At 40.0% G+C, this 22,950-nt stretch overlaps 1 protein-coding gene across 2 annotated transcripts in view; it reads left to right on the top strand.

Moving 5' to 3' along the window:
* Positions 1–21,047, top strand: part of zgc:162200 (uncharacterized protein LOC558638 homolog) — a 22,657-nt gene extending 1,610 nt beyond the window's left edge. For both annotated transcript variants that reach the window (XM_063463191.1, XM_063463192.1), the window contains exons 2-10: positions 726–1,061; positions 4,720–4,932; positions 5,110–5,262; positions 9,012–9,524; positions 10,493–11,359; positions 11,943–12,122; positions 15,640–15,791; positions 16,975–17,314; positions 19,105–21,047. In XM_063463191.1, coding sequence (XP_063319261.1) covers positions 810–1,061; positions 4,720–4,932; positions 5,110–5,262; positions 9,012–9,524; positions 10,493–11,359; positions 11,943–12,122; positions 15,640–15,791; positions 16,975–17,314; positions 19,105–19,110 — 2,676 coding nt within the window. In that variant the 5' untranslated portion in view covers positions 726–809 and the 3' untranslated portion in view covers positions 19,111–21,047. The remainder of the gene's footprint in view (positions 1–725; positions 1,062–4,719; positions 4,933–5,109; positions 5,263–9,011; positions 9,525–10,492; positions 11,360–11,942; positions 12,123–15,639; positions 15,792–16,974; positions 17,315–19,104) is intronic.
* The last annotated feature ends 1,903 nt before the right edge of the window (positions 21,048–22,950 follow it).

Genomic DNA, 22,950 nt, shown 5'->3' on the forward strand with positions numbered 1-22,950 from the left:
GAAGTGGACTATTATGAACTAATGGTCAGATAGTCTCCTTCAGAATTTTGTGGTAGCAGAATTCATGGTTCGATCAAATTGAAAATGAACCTTTGTGTTCTTTTTAGTCAGTGATGTTTTTTTTATCCTGGAACCCTCCTGTGGATGCCAGTTTTGCCCAGCCTCTTTCTTATTGTTGAAAACTGCGCCCACTCTTGGAGTAATTTTGGTAGGATGACCACTCCTGGGGGAAGGTTCACCAGATCTCTTTTCTTAATTCACTTTGTCAGACATGTTCTGTTCAAGTGATTATTTTATGTATTATTATTTTAATAATAATACATATGATTTACCAAAAGGGGCTGTTACGTTACACATTGGGCCAGGAGCTTTTCCCTTACTAAATGAAATCAGCATTAACAAACTGCATTTTATTTTTATTGTGTTATCTTTCTTAATATTAGAAACTGATGATCTGAAACATCACGTGTGACAATCATGCAAAAAAATAAAATAAAAATCAGAAAGCACTCTAGCTGATAATGCGGCCCTTTCAGCACTAGATCTTAATTTAATCTCTTAGATTTTTCTCCTGGTCTTTAAAGCTTTAGTAAAACTTTTATCCCATTAAACTAATCCCAAAGTTAAACCTTACAGTTTACTCCATTAGTGTCACACTACAATTTATACAAAAACCTCTATCTCCAAGTATTTTATGTAACCACGTTCTTTGTCTTTTGCCGTAGTGGTGTGGCGTAATGAAAGCAGAGGAGTGAAGGAGGCAATTGTCTCAGTAAAACATTTGCAGACAAGCAGGAGACTAAGTAAGGATGCTGGAGGCGGGTGCAGACCCAGCAGATGCAGTGGCCGAGGGAGAAGAGGAAGCGGAGATGGGGAGCAGGGATTTGAAGGCTGAAGTGATGCGGCTGACTCTCGAGCTTCAAGAGGCCACAGAGGAAAAGCTACAGGCAGCCCGCTACGGTCTGGTGGTGCTGGAGGAAAGTGCTGCCCTCAAGATGAAACACACACAGCTGGAAGAAGAGCATGAATCTCTCAAACTGGAGCTACAACAGCTCAAAGAGGTAGGAGCACCTAAGGCATATGCTATTTTTTTAGATTGTTTATTTATATATTTGGGGTGGCTGTAGGTCAGGATGTAGAGCAGGTCACGTACTAATTGGAAGGTTGGTGGTTCGATCCTCATCTTCTCTAGTCTGCATGCCAAATATCCTTGGGCAAGATACTAACTCCAACTCACTCTCTGATGCATTCATCGGAGTATGAATCTGTGTGAACGTTAGATAGAAAGCACTTACATAGGAAAAGCATAGAAGAAAGTGCTTGTGTGATTGGGAAAAGCGCTATACAAACACCAGTCCATTTACCATATTTACCTTGTAGGCTTGTGAGGTCATCATTCCCCTGGTTTCCAGGTACAGTTTTCCTATATCACATACTTGCTGTGTGATCTTTTGTTTATATAATAACATGTGCGCAATGAAATACATTTCCTGTTGTAAGCTTTCACAGTAATGGTCTAATAAACAGAACTCTTGTATTTTTTGCAGGGTATTAAAATCATGACACAATAAACACCATACAAAAATTGTATTTTATAATTATCAGGTTTAACGTGTTTACATTATTGGTAGGCATCATTTAAATGCCATCAACACCATAATTGCTGCTATTATATATAAGCACAATCTCTCTAATTCTTTTCATTTTATCTTTCATAGTAGAGGAACTGCCTTGCGGTCTAGCAGTCCTATAAAGATACCATTGTTGAGGGTTTTTTTTTTACACGTGCCAGTAGTGCTGGGCGATATGGAAAAAATATTTATCACGATATGAATTCTTTTATATCACGATAACGATATATATCACGATATACCACCTGACCTGTGGTCATCTGGAAAGTATGCAGTCTGTAAACAGCGAGTGGAGAGGGTGCAGTCTTTGTTTTGAGTTACCGTAAAGCATGTCGCAAATCCGGGTGCACTTAAAGCAGCACCATGTCGCAAAACCACAAGCGAGAGTTTCTTTGCGAAAAATATCATTTTTTTATACTTTATTTTCTCTTGCATAAAGTTCAGAGTATGTATAGTGAGAAGACAACACTAATATATTTGCCACAGGCTATTTAACCCTTTAAGACCAACCATAGAACCAAGTCCACCATAGCTTATGTTTACATTTTACATGCTGTAGTGCCATTTGTGGGAGCATTTCAAGTTGCTATACATCAATACAACCGTTATGGCCCAAAGTTTAATAATATGTATGCATTAAGTCCATAGAAACTACATAAATTGCAAAAAAGTGCAATAAACTACAAAAAAATTGAAAATCGTTTTTGTTTTGTTTTTTACATATATTTCTAGTTAGAGAAATTTAAGAGGCTTATCCCTCAAAACTGTAAATACAAAAAAGTTGCACAAAATAGTTTCCAACCACAAGAAATTTATTTTGAGTGTCTTCATAGTTTTATGTTTGAGATACACTAATTTTAATATACTACAGGAAAAATGAAAATAAATATTATAATGCAAATGTGCAAAAAAACAGCATGTGCATCAAAATAAACTATTTCCAACAGTGTAATTTGACTTCTAAGCATCCCAGAAAGGATACAGAAAAGCATAAAGTCAAACATGATTTTTAAAAACACCAACATAGGCTTTGAAGGTAAAAAACTAAATTTTCCGCGAAAATGACGTCACTTCCGGTTTTGGACAGGTAATGGCGGACATGCGATAGTTCGCGCTGACTTATATTCCAACGTAGGAAGTGTTATGAACAGCTGATCGGATCGGCAAAGCCTGTTTCTGGAATATTATGTTTTTGTTGCTGGAAGTGCTTTTTATGCAATTTTTGCAAAGCTATATGTGGAAGGAAACCGTGACCTAGGGCAAGCTAATGGAATAAGATGTAAGTACAACTCCTACAGTTTCATATGCAAAAACAATTATTGCGCTACCTTACGTGGTTCCAGTTCTACAGGGATTTAAAAATAGTTAGGCAAAACGGAGTGTGCCTGCTCTGACCGGTTGTAAAGGGTTAATGATATATTTTATGTAATAATTTATAAAATTAGGGTTAGAAACGATAGAAGACAAATGGCACGATAGACACTTTTCTATCGTCCACACGATATATATCGTCATATCGCCCAGCACTACGTGCCAGTGGACTAAGTCATGAATTTGCCTGTTCATCCCATCATTGTCTTTTTGTAGCTCTCACTTTCTGATAAAACAATAACAGCTCTGTTACAGTTGTGACCTAATATTATACTTTGAATGTCTTGTCTTGTGATCACATGTTGAGTCAGGTTTGCCTCACATGTCATTTGACATTGGCAGGAGAAGAGTGTTAACTGATTATGACGTTTTTGCATCCAGTTAGTCAGCATGTCGCTATTAACATATGTTTGGATGTCTATATTTAGCTGATTTTGATTTGTTATGTTAAAGCATTAAGGATTTAATAAGGTCAGAGCAGGATATTCAAGATAAAAAGATCAGGCCAATACAGCAAAGCTCAGATTGTGTATAAACCATGCCTTTCATAGATGCATTGAAATAATGCATAGGCTTTTCATATTATAAACAATGAACTTTCCACCGTTGTTGTTTTTTTTTTGTTTTTTTTAAGTAAATAACCATTGTACAGTAATACTGACTTGACCATATTTACTAGATCGTTTGAATCTCAATTTTAAAGGTATAAAAACTATATTAGACTCCGTTTTCATATTACCACTGAATTTCTGCTAAAATAACTGATTAATGCAGTGTTGTTTCCATACAAAAAACTGAAGAATAATTAGCATATTAAGAATGTTTTAACAAGTGTTTCCTACTGTAAATTTTGTCACAAATACTTATAGACCCACAAAGGTATTTGGTATTACTGGAACAGGCTTTTAAATACTGATTTATGTAAGAAACTAATCCTATAAAACTAAGTCCGGTCATGTGGGCAAATTTCTGATTTTGCAGTTATTCCATCTGCCTGTTCAAATTAAAAGGGGAAAAATTAAAAAAAAAAAAAATCCTTCTTACGGGTAGTTACTGATATTAATCAATTCATCTGTAAGAATAACAGTAAAAGTGGTCAGCTGGGATGCTTTATAATGCCATATAAATTTAAGTGCTGTACTGTTTCTGATTTCAGCTATTTTTAAAATCAGTGTAAACCTCTTTTTGGCTATTTACCCATTTAGGTTTTGGCAGGGTTGAACTCCTGTGCTGGTCATTATGTAACCATATTATTAGTGTTCATTTAGGCATGTTTAGTAGCTTGTTTGTTTCATTAAAACCCTTATGCGATCTTTCTTTCATTAGCACTTATTGGTGCACAGTGTCTGTCAAGGTCTGTGGTTGTGTCACGCTGTGAAAAAATGCATGTTATTGCTAGATAACTGTAATGTATTAGGGTCATAGTATAATATTGGCAAGACAAACAGAACTGCAAAAATGATGTGGAAATTGCTGTTAAGGTCTAAGGTTACAGAACCATATCAGCTATTTCCTCATTGCAGTCAGGTCTCAGGTGATTAATGTCCACTGAAAACTGACAGGGAAGTGCAATTTCCTCTCCTTTGTTTACATTGTTTACGTTTCTTATCTTTATAATGATATGGGTCAAATGTTATTTTTTTCCCCCAATGTGTAACACAATAGTGTGTCAAATAGTGTTTTAGAGCTGTCCTTATCAGTTTTTGTTTGTGTAAAGGCATTTGCAGATTCTGTGAGCAGCCAGAAACGTGCAGCTGCTGATGGAGAGTGCCGGGAGGAGAGCCTGCTACAGGAGACTGCCAGTAAAGAGGCTGCCATGGCAACGCGCATAGAGGAAGTTCAGACAGAGCTGAAGCAAGCACGCCTTGCTCTGGGCAATGCCCACGCAGAGATTGATAGACTTGGGGTGCTCTCCACCCAGCTGAAGAAGGTATGGTGTACTCATTCAGTACTCCCTCTTCTCGTGATAAATACAAATAAAAATTAAATCCCTATAGAGAAAATATTAGTTCTCTAGCCTAGAACTAACTGTATATGATATGTAATTGACAGTTAAGCATGTTAAGCTGTGCTTTGTACTGATTTTACTCTGGATTTTCTTCCACAGGAGTGTGAGTGTCTTGAGGCAGAGAAAGGCCACCTGAGGGATGAAATAAAGGAATATAAAGTGCGTGAGCTGCGCCAGTTGCAAGACAATGGGGAGCTAGAGGAAGAGAACATATCTCTGCAAAAGCAGGTGTCTGTGCTTAAGGAAAACCAGGTCAGTTGTCACCTTCCTTCACACAATCATTTTTGTATAACATTATATTTATTGATTTTATTATTGAAAGAATATGAAATAAATCAATAAACAACCCCCCATCTCCACTCTATATCCCCTGAGTCCCATCTGCTGCATAAATTTGAAACATTTTTTTTTTTTTTTTAAATTGGCAAGGGGCAGGAAGGGGCTGACGAGGAGACATGGATGTGTGAAACAGTAGGTGTTCGGAATTTCTAGGGCCAGAGAGCATGGTGACACAGAAAAGCAGGTTACCTTTGCCACAGAGTTTCTGAATTACCTGAAGTAGACTAGTGTGGTGGGGTAACTAGGAGGGTTTTAGGTAAACCTGATAATGCCCAAAGCCAGAGCTCGCTTGCTCTGCCTATCTCTCTCCTCTATCAATAACCCTAATCTCCAACTGTATGGAGAAATGAAGAGAAATAATTCAGTAAGGTTTTTGTTCCTCCACCTTCACACATGAGGAGGAAGGTAAAAAATACAGTATACCACACAACATGTTTGTTGTCAAAACTTCAAAGGACCGTAACAAAAAAGCTGCTGGTGAACAGACTGGACAGTCTAGTTGCTGGGTGAATAGTGTTGTTCTTTTCACCAAATGAAGCAGCTCCCACAGCAGAGGACATGCTATTGATCTCATGACTACCTGTGTTTTTCATTAGACAGTATATTCCCATTAAACCTGGTTCCACTGAAAGCCGAATACCAAAGCCAGTTTAACATTTGTAATGCAGTGTGATTGAAAGTGTATAATTATAGCTGTGTGTTGCACCATGGCAACCATGTTTCAGTGTAACTATTTCATGTTTCTCAAGATATTTCGGGATGTTGTGTTTTTTATTTATTTTTTCACATTCTAGAGGACATTGTGTACTCTGAGAATTAAGATATTTTTGTTTTAATAATTTTATGTGAGAATATTTTGTAAATATAAGCACAGCTTTGGAAAAATGCTCCACAGAAACTGTACTTCTTATATGTAAACTTTTCATGTTGGTTGTTGTATTAAGCAGTTATTCCAAGTCTGCTTGATGTGCATACACATCTCTGTCAGTACTAAATTTGGGAAAAATGTATGTGACCTGTGAGTTGACTTTGAAAGAAAATATTTTGTCATCTCTATCTCTAGCTGTCTGGAATATAATTTTTAAATGAAACTACATTCATTTTCATTTAAGGGACACTGGAAAATGAAAATCACATGAAGGGACAGATAGACATGCTTTGAGTCCAAAATGTATGTCTCATTTGGCCTTTTCACACATAATGTGGTCCACATAAAAGCTAGCCAATTATTAGTCTTACTATTGTAGTAAGCTACCATATAGCCAAATAAGTACCTTTTTTAACAGCCTGAACTTGAGAACTAGTGTTAGCTTGGATTTTAATAATTTAATAATTCAAACATTAGTGCATCCATCCATCTTCTTCCGCTTTATCCGGGGCCGGGTCGTGGGGGCAGCAGCCTAAGCAGAGAAGCCCAGACCTCCCTCTCCCCAGCCACCTCCTCCAGCTTATCCGGGGGAACACCAAGGCGTTCCCAGGTCAGCCAAGAGATATAATCTCTCCAGCGTGTCCTGGGTCTGCCCCGGGGCCTCCTCCCGGTGGGACATGCCCGGAACACCTCGCCCAGGAGGCATCCTTGTCAGATGCCCGAACCACCTCAGCTGGCTCCTTTCAATGTGGAGGAGCAGCGGCTCTACTCTGAGCCCCTCCCAGATGGCTGAACTTCTCACCCTATCTCTAAGGGAGAGGCCAGCCACCCTTTGGAGGAAGCTCATTTCTGCCGGTTGTATCCGCGATCTCGTTCTTTCGGTCACTACCCACAACTCGTGGCCATAGGTGAGGGTAGGGACGTAGATCGACCGGTAAATTGAGAGCTTCGCTTTTACACTCAGCTCCCTCTTCACCACGACGGACCTGTGCGGCGTCCGCATCGCTGCAGCCGCAGCACCAATCGATCTCCGGCTCCCTTCTCCCATCACTCGCGAACAAGACCCCGAGATACTTGAACTCCTCCACTTGGGGCAGGAACTCATCCCCGACCTGGAGTGGGCACTCCACCCTTTTCTAGCTGAGAACCATGGCCTCAGATTTGGAGGTGCTGATCCTCATTCCCGCTGTTTCACACTCGGCTGCGAACCGCTCCAGTGCGAGCTGGAGGCCACCACCCGATGAAGCCAACAGAACCACATCATCCGTGAAAAGCAGAGATGAGATTCTGAGGCCACCGAAGTGAAAGCCCTCCGCCACTTGGCTGCGCCTAGAAATCCTGTCCATAAAAATTATGAACAGAATCGGTGACAAAGGGCAGCCCTGGCGGAGCCCATCATCCACCGGGAACGAGTCCGACTTATTGCCGGCAATGCGGACCAAGCTCTTGCAACGGTTGTATAGGGATCGAATGGCCCATAGCAATGGGCCAGATACCCCATACTCCCGCAGCACCTCCCACAGGACACCCCGAGAGACACGGTCGAATGCCTTCTCCAAGTCCACAAAACACATGTAGACTGGTTGGGCAAACTCCCATGCGCCCTCAAGTATCCTTGAGAGGATAAATAGCTGGTCCAGTATTCTGCGACCAGGACGAAAACCGCATTGTTCCTCCTGTATCTGAGGTTTGACTAGCGGACGAACTCTCCTTTCCAGCACCCTGGCATAGACTTTCCCAGGGAGGCTGAGGAGTGTGATCCCCCTGTAGTTGGAACACACCCTCCGGTCCCCCTTCTTAAAGATGGGGACCACCACCCCGGTCTGCCAGTCCAGGGGTACTGCCCCTGATCTCCACGCAACATTGTAGAGGCGTGTCAACAGGACAGTCCTACAACATCCAGAGCCTTCAGGAACTCAGGGCGGACCTCATCCACACCAGGGGCTCTGCCACCAAGGAGTTGTTTAACTGCCTCAGTGACCTCGGCCCCGGAAATTGGCGGGTCATCCCGCTCATCCCCAGACTCTGCTTCCTCCTCGGAAGACGTGTCAGTGGGATTAAGGAGGTCCTCCAAATGCTGCAAATTATGTTTTTTGAAAACATAAAATGTCTCTTGAGAAAGATACACTGGCCTTTCTTTACACTTGGTAAAAGCAGAAGCTGTCCAGTTTCTTGCTTTGGTTGAAATTGTCTGCCCTCAGTATAAACTTTCCTTTTTTTCTTTCATTTTGTTGCATTCTGTGTTAGCAAGTTTTTAACCTGCAGTTGCTGTTGAGACCACAGCTACAACCTGGCAGACCAGAATTTCTCAATAACCTAAAATGATATCCAGGCCAGACTAAAAATTGTCCATGACCGTACAGATAACTGGTCTTTAGCCTGTCAATCATAGAACGACAATTTCAATGTTATATTATAGCTATTTATAAGAAGCATGCATTATTTTATGTGTCCTTTATGTAAAGCTTAAGTTAGGCTTCTAAAAGCTACTGTGTTTCTAGCAAGAGCCCAGCAAACATTGTTATTAGAATTCCTAAATGGATACATTTTTATCCACCTTATTTTGACTGTTCATTTATGCTATAGCAATAATAAAATTATTGGTTTGGGTGACTATGAAGTCAAACAGCGTAGTTTTCATTTGCCTACTGAAGCTGTCTGGTTGTGAGTGTAACTTTGCTAAATGCAGTGATAAGTGTATTTGCATGCTAGGGATAGAATTTGCATTCATACTAAATGAGCTGAATAAAGTAACAAAGAAAGTCTTCTTGTCCTGCTTCTAATCTTATTTCAGGTTGAGTTTGAATCAATTAAGCTGGAGCTGACCCAAAAGAACGAGGAGCAGGAGGAACTGCGAGGACAGCTGGAGGAAGCTGCAAGACTGAGGGAGATTGCAGAGAGGCAGCTGGATGAGGCCCTTGAAGCACTGAAGGAGGAAAGGGAGCAGAAAAACAGTCTGCGGCGGGAGCTCTCTGCCTTGACCCTTAACCCCTTTGATTCTGTGGGGAACCTGGAGCTCCACTTGGAGCAGCTGGATGACAGCCAGGAAGAGGGCCAGGGTGGAGAGGGTGAAGGGGAGGATGGGGATGAGAATCAGGACAGCGGTTTTAATAACGGTCCTGGATCTTCTTCCAGTTCTGCTAACCCTCCTCACTTGGGTGGCTCCAAAAGTAACGGCCTCATCCATCGCTACTCCACCCCACGACACAGTGATGTACTTCGTGCTCCTGCTTCTGGACTGGTCGCAGACCTGCTGAGTGAGCTACACTTTTCAGACAGTCAGAAACTAAAGCAGCAGCTCCTACAGGTGAGCAACAGAAAAACACTTACCTTTCTTTCAAATGCTTCTTTGTGGTATCGCACCGAGGACAAATGATTAAAAGGAACTAAAAAAGCAACTCCAATCCTACATGTTATTAAGAGAATGAAGTCGTTTTATGGATTGTGTACAGAGGTAACAAGAGGATTTGCAAAAGTTTGGATATAGAAGTATCATTAGTTTAGTGTGGTAATACTATAGCCATCACAGTCAGTTTCAAATATCACTAAAAGTAGAAATAGGGTTTAGGGTATCATTGTTTCTCAGATGCCTGGGTGCCCATTAACTGTCTTAACAGAGTTAAGAAAAATAACACACAATAAGTTGATAATTACTTAAGCATTTACCCTGTGTTGCTTTCTTATGACCTTTTATATATGAATTTAAAAACCTTTAAAAGGTTTAGACGGTTAATTTACTGTAGATATGTAAACTAGAAAGCTGTTATCTGGCTTGGTTATCTTTAAGTGCAACCACCTTTTTTGTGCTAAGCAAGGAGGATATACAATTTAGTCTGTGTGCTAAGCTGTTAGCAGGGGTGTCTGCCACTTCCTGCTCTAGACCACATCCGTTTTGTGATGGAGGAGGAGCATTAATATTGTGTATTCCATCAAGCAATTTATCCAGCTCCCACCTGATAAAGCTTCATAAACCAAAGGGTACTTCAGAAAATGAAGAATGTCTTGAGCTGTCATTGCTCTCTATGTAATGTAAATCTATTATTCATGGTGCACTTAAATCAAGAGGCTGGGTTTGAAAGTTCCTACCGAACAGATGTCGCTGTTTGACATTAAAAATTCATAATGAGTAAAGGTGGTGGGGGAGAAATGTGTGTCACAGACATTTATAGCCTCCCTTTTTGTTTTGAAATTAATCAACGTTCAGTATTGTTCTTGTTCTGTGAACTGATGTTGATAATTACAGACTTCTCATGTTATGTTTGTGTGTACATCCAGGCAGAGCGAGAGAAGTCCAGCCTGACTAGCAAGGTGGAGGAACTGCAGATGCAGCTGGTAATGTCCAGACAGGCACTCAGTCAGCAAGAAGACAAGGTTGGCTCTCTCACCCAGCAGCTGGAAGCTGTGCAGAGTAGTCGACAACAAAACCAAGAGGCGGATGACAAAGGAGATAATGAGACAGAAAAAGATGGTGGCAATGCTGTATTTGACTATGAGGTAGACACCAAGAGCAAGGAGGTGCTGGAAGCGCGTATGCGTGCGGCTAGTGAAGAGCTTCTAAAGCTGCGAGATGAACTGTATCAGGCAGGAACACGTTATAACACCCTGGAGCAGAGATACAAGCAAGAGAAGGAGCGTTGGAGGGCTGAGGCCCAGGAGCTGGCTGACAAAATCCGTCAGTGTATCAAGTCCAGCAAGCAAGATCAAGAGCGCATCAGTGAGCTGGAGAAGGAGATTGGAGCAACACGGAAAGTGGCAAGTGATTCTGAAGGGCACTTAAGTGTTGCTCAGGAAGAGCTGCTGGCCTTCTCTGAGGAGCTGTCCAACCTGTATCACCACATCTGTGTATGCAACAACTTAACTCCCAAACGGGTCACCCTGGACTATTATCGTGATGGTGCCAGGTCAGGAGGCAGCGCCAGAAGATCACACCTCTATTCCCAGCACAGCGTCCAAAAGAAGACTCGAGCCAATGACATGTTCATTTCGAAAGCTGCAGCGTTGCAGTTTATGGGAGAAGTTGACAGTGCTGGAACCAGTGGAGACTCTCCTACTTGCCCTGGATCCCCCACCCTAGATTTCAGGGACCCTTCCAATGTTCGCAACTTAGTAGCAGTCATCCGTTGCCAGATAAAACATCTTCGGGTAAGACAAAAGTGCAGTTCTTGTGACATTTTTTAATGTAGTATTCCAACACTACTTAGTTCTTTGTGAACTAAAACTTGTAACCAGTGCAAATTCTCAAACTTTTTTGCTGTAACCCTAATGCTGAAAAACAAACTTTTATTCTGGGTAAAATCCTTAACTCCTTTACAAATGTTTCACTGAACCTAATAATCTGCTCAGCTTGTTAACAGAGTTCAGTTGCTCCCGTGTCTGCACAAATCCAGTGCCTGGCATGGGCTACAGTGGCACGTGTGTGCGTGGGCTTGAATGTAGCGGCTTATCAGGGGTCACAGTAGAACTGTAACCTCCATTACACTGAAAGAAAAGACAGGGTGGTAACAAGTTTATTAAATAGAGAAGTGCATATTCTCAAACAAAAAATAAATCCTCTTTTACATGTTTGAAGATTTATTCCTGCCACTTCAGTGTTATTGTTAAGAAATGTGATCATTTTGTGATAAAGATATTTTTTTAATCAAAATGTTGTTCCCGTTATATAAGAAATGTTATTTGCCAGAAAAACTGTGCTAACCTTTATAAATATCTGTCTCTGTTCTCTCAGGTGGCAGTGGACCTTTGTCGTCAGAGGGGTGCAGTGCCCTACTCAGGGCTAAGCAGCAGTGGAGAGGCAGAGCGGGACAATGAAAACCTCTTGGAGGAAGTGTTAAAACTCAAGTCTCTTCTGAGTACCAAGAGAGAACAGATTGCTACCCTCAGGACTGTTCTCAAGGCTAACAAACAGGTAGGTCACAGTAAGCAAGTATCTGTGTTGTAATGTTTGTCTTGATCTTCAGTGAAGGGAAGTATAGTGTTAGTTCAGAAGGAGCTGAAGTTGTGAGTGTATCGGCTGTTTGGCACCAGCCCTTTGCTACAGTCTTTACAATTACTGCCCCATTTATATATGTGTAGATGGTGTTATGTCACCAGTCATGTTTATTCTCATGTACAGCATGGGCATAACTTCCACACTTACCACTGTTACTCTGACAAACGTGTTTTTACAAACACCATGCCAAATATTGAAATACTATTTGTCTTTAAATCTATACAAATGCCATTTGTATAAGCATTTTCTTTCTTTTTTTTACCTTCATCTCATCCTCCCTGTGTATGTCAGGTTGTTGATACATGTTAAAAAAATAACTTAAATAATTTATTTGTTTAACAGAGGAAAAACTCATTTAGCAGGATCGTCACCACTGACAATTATACTAACCTCACCTGTAATGCACCTTGAATATACACCATAGCTCATTCACTGTCCGAAACAAGTCGTATGTCCCATTTATGAATAAGTAATGGCCCCTTTCCATTAGTACCTATTCGGGTTGATTGGCACGGCTTGATGCAGTTTTTAGGGTTTTCCATTAGGTCATAGTAAGTGTTTCCAGGGACTTTTTTTACTATCTACTTGGCTGGGGTTCCAAGCGATCCGAGGCATTTCTAAAATGTGACGTCAACAGACTGCATGCCACCAATTTGTTAGTCAGTGGCATCACAGGACGTTTGGCTATGTTGCTATAATGACCCCACACATATTAGGTGGTACTCGATTGTAATGAAAACGAATCAAGCCAAGTTGAGCCGATCCAAGTAAGTACTAAAGGAAAAAGGGCTTAAAGGTCTCTTGGAATGAGCCTTGTTTAGAATTGAGGCCAACTAATGTCATTTGATCTTTAATTCTTTTGTGTCTAAGGTCAGTGTTTTTAGTTTTGCTGCTTGACATTAAAATCAAGCTTTCCTATAATTTCCCACTTTCACTCATAGAAGGCAGGCTTCATTGTTTTTTGTTTTTGTGGGGTTTTTTTTTTATATGAACATAATTTTGAGAATAGCTACCTTGGTTTACACAGATTGTCTGAAAATTAACCTTGCCTTTGTTAATATTTAACCATTAGTCTGTGTTAGATAGAAGTTATAAGATAAAAGAGTTGTCATCTCTTGTTAGGGTTAATTTATGGTACAGCTAGTTATTTGTCTGAGAGTTGCTTTCGCCACAAGCAAGAGAAGTGTGAGAGGAAAAAAAATTAGTGATCAACTAATTCAGCACAAGAATCAGAGACAGTGGCTGCAGTGGACACTTTTTGTTGTTTTTTTTAACACTTTGTTTTGCTTCAACTCTTTATATTTTATAAATTCACTTAGTTGTTTCTGACACTGCCCCCTGGTGACAGTAAAGAGTTACGACATGTAGGGCTTAGTCTGCACAGCTGTCCTAATGCTGTGTTCTGTTTATCTCAGAAGTCAGACGTCAAAGCTGGGGATGACGTAACTCCTTAGTCAAGTGTGTTCCAGTAATACTCAGTGTTTCTCATTGCTTTGCTGAATTTGTTTTGCTTCTTAGCAAGATCGAGTCATTCATGCATCACTAACTTTTTTTTTTTGCGCTGTGTCAGAGCTATGCATATGGCTTCTTTAGCAAGTCATAAATACACAGCAGTGACAGAACAAATTGCAAGTTATACAATTTTACCTTTTAACTTTACATTTATTGCCGTCATCTTGGATTGTTCAGTCAAGCTTGGTGGGGATGCTCAGACTTTGAAAAATTGTGACTGGGAACTCAGGAATTCAGATTTCTGACTTCAACTGGAATGCAATAATACATTATGTGTAGGATCACCATAGAAGTATGTTGGAGCCCTTAATAGGCCTCTAGTCAACCAATGAAAATCTTGAGTGAAATTTTATCTGCTTTTCAACAAATCCTTAGATTAACTAAAACTGGCCACAGTCCACTGAGTGCATTCTGCTTAGCCTTATTATAATAAGCAGGGATTGGTACTGGAGACTGGCAGTAAATCCCAATAACAGTACCAGACACACCATCACTTAAGTATCAGTAAGCACCCAGACAAACATTCCTGCTATCATTGATTATACAAAATAAATTCATTCTAACACACCGTTTTCTTATTATGACAAAGCTGCTGGTTTTGTGTTTACTGTCACCAGCAACTTTGAAGTTGCTGGTGACAGTAAACATGACACTTAAAGTAAAAGTTTGCTGTGAAAAGATTTCAGTGTTGAGTTGATTGCTGAGCTTTGATGTGCAAGCTGCTTTTTGCAAAGTTCATGCGCAGTATTTTTATCCTCGTTTATAATAACACACAGCCGCACTAACTATTGCTTTTACTTTTGTCTGTTACTTTGGTGCCAACTCCAAGTAAATTTAAAGCAAACATAACATTAAAAAAAGTTTGACATAGCACTTCCCGTTAGGTTGAGTAAGTAAAAAAGTTGGAAAAACAATTGCTATTGACAGATACAGCCAACAATAATAAAATAATCCTGTAACTATATTGATGTTGTGCATTTCCCCATATAAAAGTACTTCAGGAAGTTGTCTGCTCACTGAGAATTAGGTCAAGTGAGAGAGCATGTTGCTGAAAGCACTGACCAGTCCAACTGGAGATGCCAAACGTGCTTGTTATATAACTCACTTTGCAGGAGTATTATCCATGCATAATCTCACATAAGCAGTATTGGTGACCTGTCTCATCAATGTCTTGTCTAGACAGTCCCCTGGACCCACATGATTGTGCACCTTGAGTACATCAGCCTCTCCTCTGATGTGACATAGCACATCAGAGGAGAGGTTGAACTCTCTTCCCCTCTTCCCTTTGTGCTATGTTCAGGATTGCATGACCTGTTTCTGTCATTACCTGAACTGTCAGTCCTGTATACACACACGCGCACACTTAAGGTAATCTGATGATGGGCCAGTGGTCACTGACAGTAGTTTTCCTCCTCAAGTCTGTTGACATTAGCTGTCCACTGGTGCCTCTGATGTAATCAAACCATTTACACATGAGATTGTTACACTGATATTTGTATTTGGACAACAGATAAGTAAAAAGCAATCCCATTAGTGGGGCAAACGTGATTTAGGACACAAACTATTTGCTTAAGATACAGCGTGTTTAAACTATAGAGTCATATTATTGATTTTGTGCCTTCTTCATAATAGTGATTTTTCTTTTCATTGATCTTTAAAACTCTGACCGAGATTGCTGTTTAACAGGAAATTTTGTAGTCCCATAGGACACGAACGGTTGATCTGTCACTGAAGCTGCTCAAATCTAAAGAATTTGACCCTGAATTCTTGGCCGGCATTTATTATCGCATGCAAGTGTCTCCAGAGAATTCCTAGTTTTGAAAGAAGTGCATAATTTTAAATGTGTTTTCATACCAGCAACAGATCATAATATGCTTTTAAAACCCCATTTTGATAGTAAATTATATTTTTGTTATTGCAGACTGCAGAGTTGGCCTTATCCAATTTGAAAACAAAGTATGAGACGGAGAAGAGTATGGTGTCAGAGACCATGATGAAGCTCCGAAATGAGCTCAAAGCCCTGAAGGAGGACGCTGCCACCTTCTCTTCTCTCCGAGTCATGTTCGCCAGCCGGTAAGCTTTCATTTCATGTGATTTGAAGCAAAACATGTTACTGACTCAGGGAGGACAAATATAACACAATCATATATTTAATAAAGTTAGAAGAAAAAAACATTTAAAAAAAACTGCTTTAAAATGTCTTAAAACTGGATTGTATTGGGCTCTGTACTAGTGGTTTTAAGGCTTATTAGTTGTGCTCTTGCTGAGGTACAGCTTTTGCTTTCACTCGTGTAATGAGCTTACCATGCTTATTACGCCTATGGACAATCCACTAGTTCACGTGAAGATTACAAACCACATGCTTTGCCCTGTGCTGATGGGAGGGGGGAGGGGGGGGTGTGATCATGCAAGGTCACCTTTAAGAAAGACTTTTAACGTTTGTAGGACATGGGTTTGTCTATAAACACCACCATGCTATCAAGGGGAAGATGTTAAGAGTTAAATATACGGATCATAACACTTGACTCACTAACCTCTTCTTTGCGGTGTTTTTATTTGGGGTTTGTATGAGTGCACTAATGATTATTTTTCTGTTTTTGGTGATTGTGTTATGTGTTGCCAAAGTGCCCTGAGAAGGTTCTTGGCCATGTATTAGACCGTCTAGGCCCTTTCCAGACAGTTGTTATCCCTAAGAAGGATTGAAGAAGAGCCAGTAATGAAGGGCTGCTACTGTCTGTTCCAATAGGATAGAGATTACAGCTTTATAAAAAGATATTTGCTTAGAATCAGGTTCAGTGGAGCCATCATGTGGATAGCTAGTATGAGTGCATCTCTACAGTATATGAAAATAAGGGTGTATTACTCATTTTAAACTTACTTTTACTTTTTACTTACATTTACTTACATTTTCACATGCATCCAACTTTTTTTCCAGTCAGCATCGTTACTGGTTGTCATTGAATGAATGAATTGAAGCTTTTCCAACATTATTTATCTCAGTTTGATATCAATGTTAATTTATTTATTTTAACTACAAAAAATAATCTGTGGGAAAAGATTTTTGCTTTTGTAACTTGTGGTAGCTTGTGATATTTTTAATGATTTGTTAGCCTGTAAAATTAACCAATAATAACAATAATCTTCAGTTACAATCCCTGCTGGTGTTTGATGTTTGCATTTAACACACTATAAGTCGTGTTAAGCATGTATTTCTATGCCTCTGGCTTTATTTCTTGCTGCATGTTGCATCTCTCAGGTGTGATCAGTATGTGACCCAGCTGGATGAGATGCAGAGGCAGCTAGCTGCTGCTGAGGATGAGAAGAAGACACTGAATTCTCTCCTGCGTATGGCCATCCAGCAGAAGCTGGCTCTTACTCAACGTTTGGAGGACCTGGAGGCCCCTATGTCTCCACACAGCTTAAACAGCAGCCCCCGTCGCTCTCGGGCCAAAGAGCTTGCTACCAAGTCAGGCCGTGCCCCTCGGAGCCCCAGAAGCAGTCCCGCCCGGCCTCCATTGAGGAGCAGTCCACGGTCTAGCCCCGTTCCTGCTACTCACCACCTGCGATCTCTAACTAGAAGCCTCCACACAAGCCCTGTAAGAACCCCTCTTTCTCTTTATCCTGACAACTCCAGCCAAACCAGCAGCCGCTCACGCGGAAGCAAGGGTCTCCAAAGAGATGCCACCTTTATTAGAAGTCATAGTGTCAGTGATGTTTGTAACACAGAGTTGAATCGTGGTTTTTCCCTGACCTATAAAGGCTCCACCAGTTCTGTGAACAGTGATTTAAGCTCTAAAATGTATGTGAGTGAATCAAAAAAGGGAGCATCAGTCCGGAGAGCTTCTGTCCCTGCACGTCAGGACACTTTCATCACAACTCGCGTTGTACCTGCCTCTTCTGCCAGACTGAAGTCTTCTTTGTTTTCTTCTACAGATAAACTAACCTCTTCTAAAACGGTGTGTGTGTATGCTAACACCAGTGAAGCATGGGGTGAAAGCCAACAAAATCATGATCTAAACCCTAAATCAGATGTTTCTGTGAGGAGAAAGCAGTCAGGTCGCAGGTCTAATTCTGTACAAGCAGCAGCAGCATGCCATAACACGTATCTGTCAGACTCTGCACAGTTCAATTCAAGTCCATCAAGGGCCCAGGCAGTCACATCACACTCTGTTAACAATTCAGCAAGTAGAACAAGGATGACCGGAATCTGTAGAGAGTCTAGACAAAGATCATATACATCTACAAGTAGAAACACAGAGGAATTGCACACTAATGCCAGTAAGAGCTCTGGTAATAAAGCTACATCTTCTAGGGCTCGGAGCTCACACTCTAAATCATCAAGGAGACGATAAAAAAATAAATAAATAAACGTAAATTAGCCAGCAGATCTAAGCTATCGAACTGGTTTACACACTATATTGACAAAAGTATTGGACCACACTGAATTCAGTGTTTTCAGTCCCATTGCCACAGGAGTGTAAATTCCAACCCAGCCATGCAGTCTGCCTTTTCAAACATTTGAGAAACTGTGTTACTGTAATGAGTTGCTACTGTTGGAACAAGTGAGTTCATGGAATTTTTTTTCTCCTAAATATTCCACAATTAGCTGTAAGTGGTATTTTTGCAAAGTGGAAGTTTTTGGGAACCAAAGCAACTCAGTTACAAAGTGGCTGACCACGTAAAGGTGATGTCACTGAGTGCTGAGCAACACAGCATACAAAAGTCACCAATGCTCTGTTGACTCAGTAACTGACGAGCTCCAAACCTCCTCTGGCATTAACCTCAGCAAAATAACTGTGTACTGGGATCATCATGCCAATGGTTTCCATTACTGAGCAGCTCCCATAGGTCCAGTGTTTACAGGGCCCAGTTCTTTTGTCCATATAGTGTTTCTCTATAACAAGTTTTAAATAAGAGACTAATAAACTATCATTGATATCAATGAACTAGAGGGCACTGAAAGAACACATGCTTCAACATGGCCATTGTCAAATTTAGCAGTTTTTAAAAAGGCTTTTCCAAAATTGAAAGCGTACTTCCAGTGCCAAGACGCCATCTCCATATTTCCTAACATGTGAATTGTTATGCTGTTTGCATAACAGACCAAACAAACAACTTTGATCAAATACCTTCTCAGTGCTTGCTTTTATCAAGGAACAATCTTGTTTTTGCACAGCTTTAGTTTAGGGTTAGTGTTTAGTTTGGTTAAGATTTTTGCTTATTTTAACTGATCACCCCTAAATTGCTAACCTTTTGTGCTCTATGTTGTATTGATCTGTTTATCCTTATAATTTACCCTTACCATTTTCCACTAAACTTTTTAAAGTTCTTAAGTCAAACTAAATATTTTTTTCCTTTTTGTCTCTGTCTCACCTTGTCTTTGTAGCGCTGAAACACTCCTTCCATTACTCCAAAACCCTTCTTCTCCATAAGGACCTGTCTTCATGTTGACTCCTTGGCTCCCTCCTCCTGTCCATCCCAGATATGATGCTACATTCCCCACTCTACCTACCAGAACCATGGACTGAAAAAAAAGTATTAAAAAAAAAAAATAAATCTCTCATCCCACCCTTTTGGTCTTCTCTGCTTGGAGTGGAGAAGCCTGCATGCAGCCCGAAGAAGGATGAAGAGACAAATGTGCTGCTCATTTCTTTGTGAAGTCATTACATGTGTTGTCCAAAGTGGTTCCAACTTCCATCTGGTCCTGTTCAAGGCTTTGTGTTGTGCTGAACCATTGGCAGTATTTATTTCAGAATGAGAGACTCTCCTTGTACAATATTTACTGTCCTCAGACTTTGATTCAAGGCTATGATCTGTTTTCTGAAGGCTCTATGTCTTACATTCTTGCCTTTAGTCTGGCTTGATGGTCAGGCCTATCTGGCGTCTTTTAGTGTTGGTAAACCATTAGATGATCTGTGGTAGCTCTCCCAGGTAGTTTTTTATAGAACACTGCAGCCTTACCAATAGTCTTACCTTAAAAGTAGAGCTTATTGTTGTCTTGAGATTCTTCCTTTTACTGGTGGTGCAGTTACATGCTCTTTCTATTACGCCATTTCTGGTTCTTAGATTTCAGGCACACCCTTTAAAGAGAGGTCAATAAACATGACATTTCATATGGAAAATATCAGCCATACATTCATCACCTCAGTTCAGACACTGAGTGGTGAGATGCATGATTTGGGAAATCTGTAATGTGCATCTTCGCAAACTATGCAGACCAAGTCAGGACAGTGCCTGTATACAATCTACTGTTTTAGGCTTTGGGTTTTGAAACCTAGCCTCATTTTCCGTTACCAATGGCTGGCTGCAGCTATTTTACAACAGCTATTTGCATCTCTTAATATAAGAAGATTTTGGAAGTCACTGTCTTACATCATCAGAACAAAGTGGCCTGGTTTCCCCTAAACCTTGTTAGTAAAATCCTCCATGCTCATTTCTCTTCATTACTGTGACAACATTTCCCATTCGATATCTGCTTTCTCTTTGCTCCTTTGAACAGCTAATCAACAATATTCATGTTTTGTATTTCATAACATAATGTCATCATGCTTTTTGTGCCACCAAAATAAATGAATAGTAATAACCTAGCATCATCCACAGCAAGCAGGCTGCTTCTCTACAGCATGTGTTGTTTTCAGTTTGAAATGCTAATACCAGGTATTGCTGGGGTTGCTGCTTATAGAAAGTAGAAATAAATACTGATACCCGATCATTTAAAAAGCATTACATTGAAGTTTGCATCTATTTGCACATTATGGCTTAGAATCAAGAATAAATAAATCTGAAAAAGCTGCTTCATTTAAAGTGTGTGGGAACTCAGACATGACACTGCTTTGCTAAAGGGTTGCAATGAAGAATAGCATGTAAATGTACATGTGTCATTTAATACCTCTAAAGGGACTGCTTAAATAGCAGTATGATGTATGGACTTGGATTTGAAGACAGCATTGCACAGGTTGACATTGGCACTGTAACCTCACCTTTTTTCACTGAAGGCAACTTACAATGTATTAAACTGACTTAACGCGACCAATCATGGTCCTTTCGATCGCATTTGGGAAAAGCCGTTTGAAAACAGAGAAATTAATACTAGAAAATGTTGACACTTACTAAAACTCAACTGCCCTCCTACTAATTTACTAGAAGAAGCCACATCCTGCTGATGGGCTTTTATTTTTGGTTAGCTGGTGTTTTGTTTTGGTTTTGGTTTTTTGTGCCTTGGTTTTGGTCTTGTCTGCTGTTTTAGAAAGTATCACATTTTCTAAATAGAGGCTAAAGTTCAACACTGTAGTTGTATTTTTTTTTTATGTTTTAATTATTTTAAATAAACTCACTGAGCAGTGTTAGCACTGAAAAAAGTGATATCTCATTTTGGTAAAATATTTTCACTTTTTAGCTAGCATGCCTTGTATTTATTAATCATGTTACCTCATTAAGAATTAAGTAATATTAACTTAAATGAATCAAAATTAGCTGTTTGATATTTTAGACAACTGTTACAACTACTGAACCTTCTTTTAATATTCTGAATACATTTGGACCTAATGTATCAAAGATTGTAGACTGTCAGGGTAGCTCCTCCATTTATTTATTGAAGTTAAGTCCACACACTCTGGCTAAAAAGTGAAAATACTTTAACATAATGTCATTTTCACACTGAAGGTTGTAAATTGATTTAAGTCACTCTGTGCAGATGTGTGTATAATTTAATTGCCACTCTTGTATAATATTTTAACTGTATTTATGTGGTCTGCATTCTGTGTAAATTGTTGACAAGCACACACTCCACATAACACATTTGAGGTCCTCAACTTTTTATGTGTATGCAAAGTTGACCTTTCATTGACCTTCTATCCACTTTTGTCATGAAGAATAAAAACAAGCCAACACCGTATAGTGCTCATGGTTTTGAGTGAGTGACTTTGGTATTTTTCTTATACTACACTTATGGGGGAAAGGAGTCTGTGGAGTCCTGTGAAAAATGAAGTACACCCCATAATTCAATAGTTTGTAGTTGAATTATGAATTGACACTACCATGTCATGGTATGAGATGTTTGTGCTGATATGTGATGCTGGGCATTGTCATCTACAGTAGATTGCTCCAGAAGACTTGTTGTTTTTTTCAGATGTAACTTTACAAACCTAACCCATACTGCTGTGTTCTAATTAGAGAGAAGATGCTTTCTTTTGGCAGCCCTTCCAAACAAGTCATACCTGTTCAGTCTTTCTCTAATTAAGCTGTCATGCAGTAAGTCATTGCTAACACTCTCTAGAATCAAAGCTGTCGCTCTTGGGTTTTTTTTGCAGTTTCTCTGGGAAGTGCACAGTCTGATGATCTGTGTAATGCTCAGTCCTACAAACTGCCATAACTTCTGCTTTTATAGAGATGGTCACACTTGTTGGTGATTAATTGTGTGTATCTCATTAACAGTGCCTTGCAGCTGTTTACCCTTTCAATTCCTATGGAAACAGGAGCATGCCCCACATAGCTTTTCACAGGACTTTCCATAGTCTTGTAAAAGCGTTCCTTTTCACATGCCTGCATGCACGTATATCCTGTCAGTTTATTACATTGTAAATACAGCAGAATACTGGTTTGTGGTTAATTTTTGTGGTTTTGTAGGTGGTATTCCAAGTAAGTGCTCATTTGAAAATCTAAGCCTAGACAGCTGAATAATGCAGCATGCTGCGCAATAAAGTTTGGTCATAGAGTCATAAAGCTCTTCTGGATAGTTTGACTAATGTCAGAAGGGAGGGGTGGTGGGATTGGTCTGGACATGATTCTTTTGTGCAGATTTTTTCTGCAGTTTGTTGAGAAACTCCACTTCACAGTGCAAACACACCAACTTAATGAAAACACAAACTAATAAAAATAGCAAGCTATTAGAGTAAAAGCCATCTTCAAGAAAAGAGTAATTAAAAAACACAATAGTACATAAATTACATTAAAACTAAAGCAAAGAATTAAATTGTACACATTTAACTTAATCTCTCACCCACAGCTATTGTAGCTATTTTTCTATAGGTTTGATTATCTAGTGGTTTGCATTGTTTCCTCACAGAGAGAAAGCCGTGAGTTTCCATCCATTGGCAAGCTTTGCATATATGAGGTACCTTCATGTGTGGAGTTTGCGTGTTCTCCGTGTACCTGCACCTGGAGAGAGCCCATCCCTCCAGGTACTCAGGATTTCTCCCACAGGCATGAGGACATGCATGTTAGATTAATTGGT

This window comes from Pelmatolapia mariae, linkage group LG20 (assembly GCF_036321145.2).
Source record: "Pelmatolapia mariae isolate MD_Pm_ZW linkage group LG20, Pm_UMD_F_2, whole genome shotgun sequence".
In the NCBI taxonomy this organism is placed as follows: domain Eukaryota; kingdom Metazoa; phylum Chordata; class Actinopteri; order Cichliformes; family Cichlidae; genus Pelmatolapia; species Pelmatolapia mariae.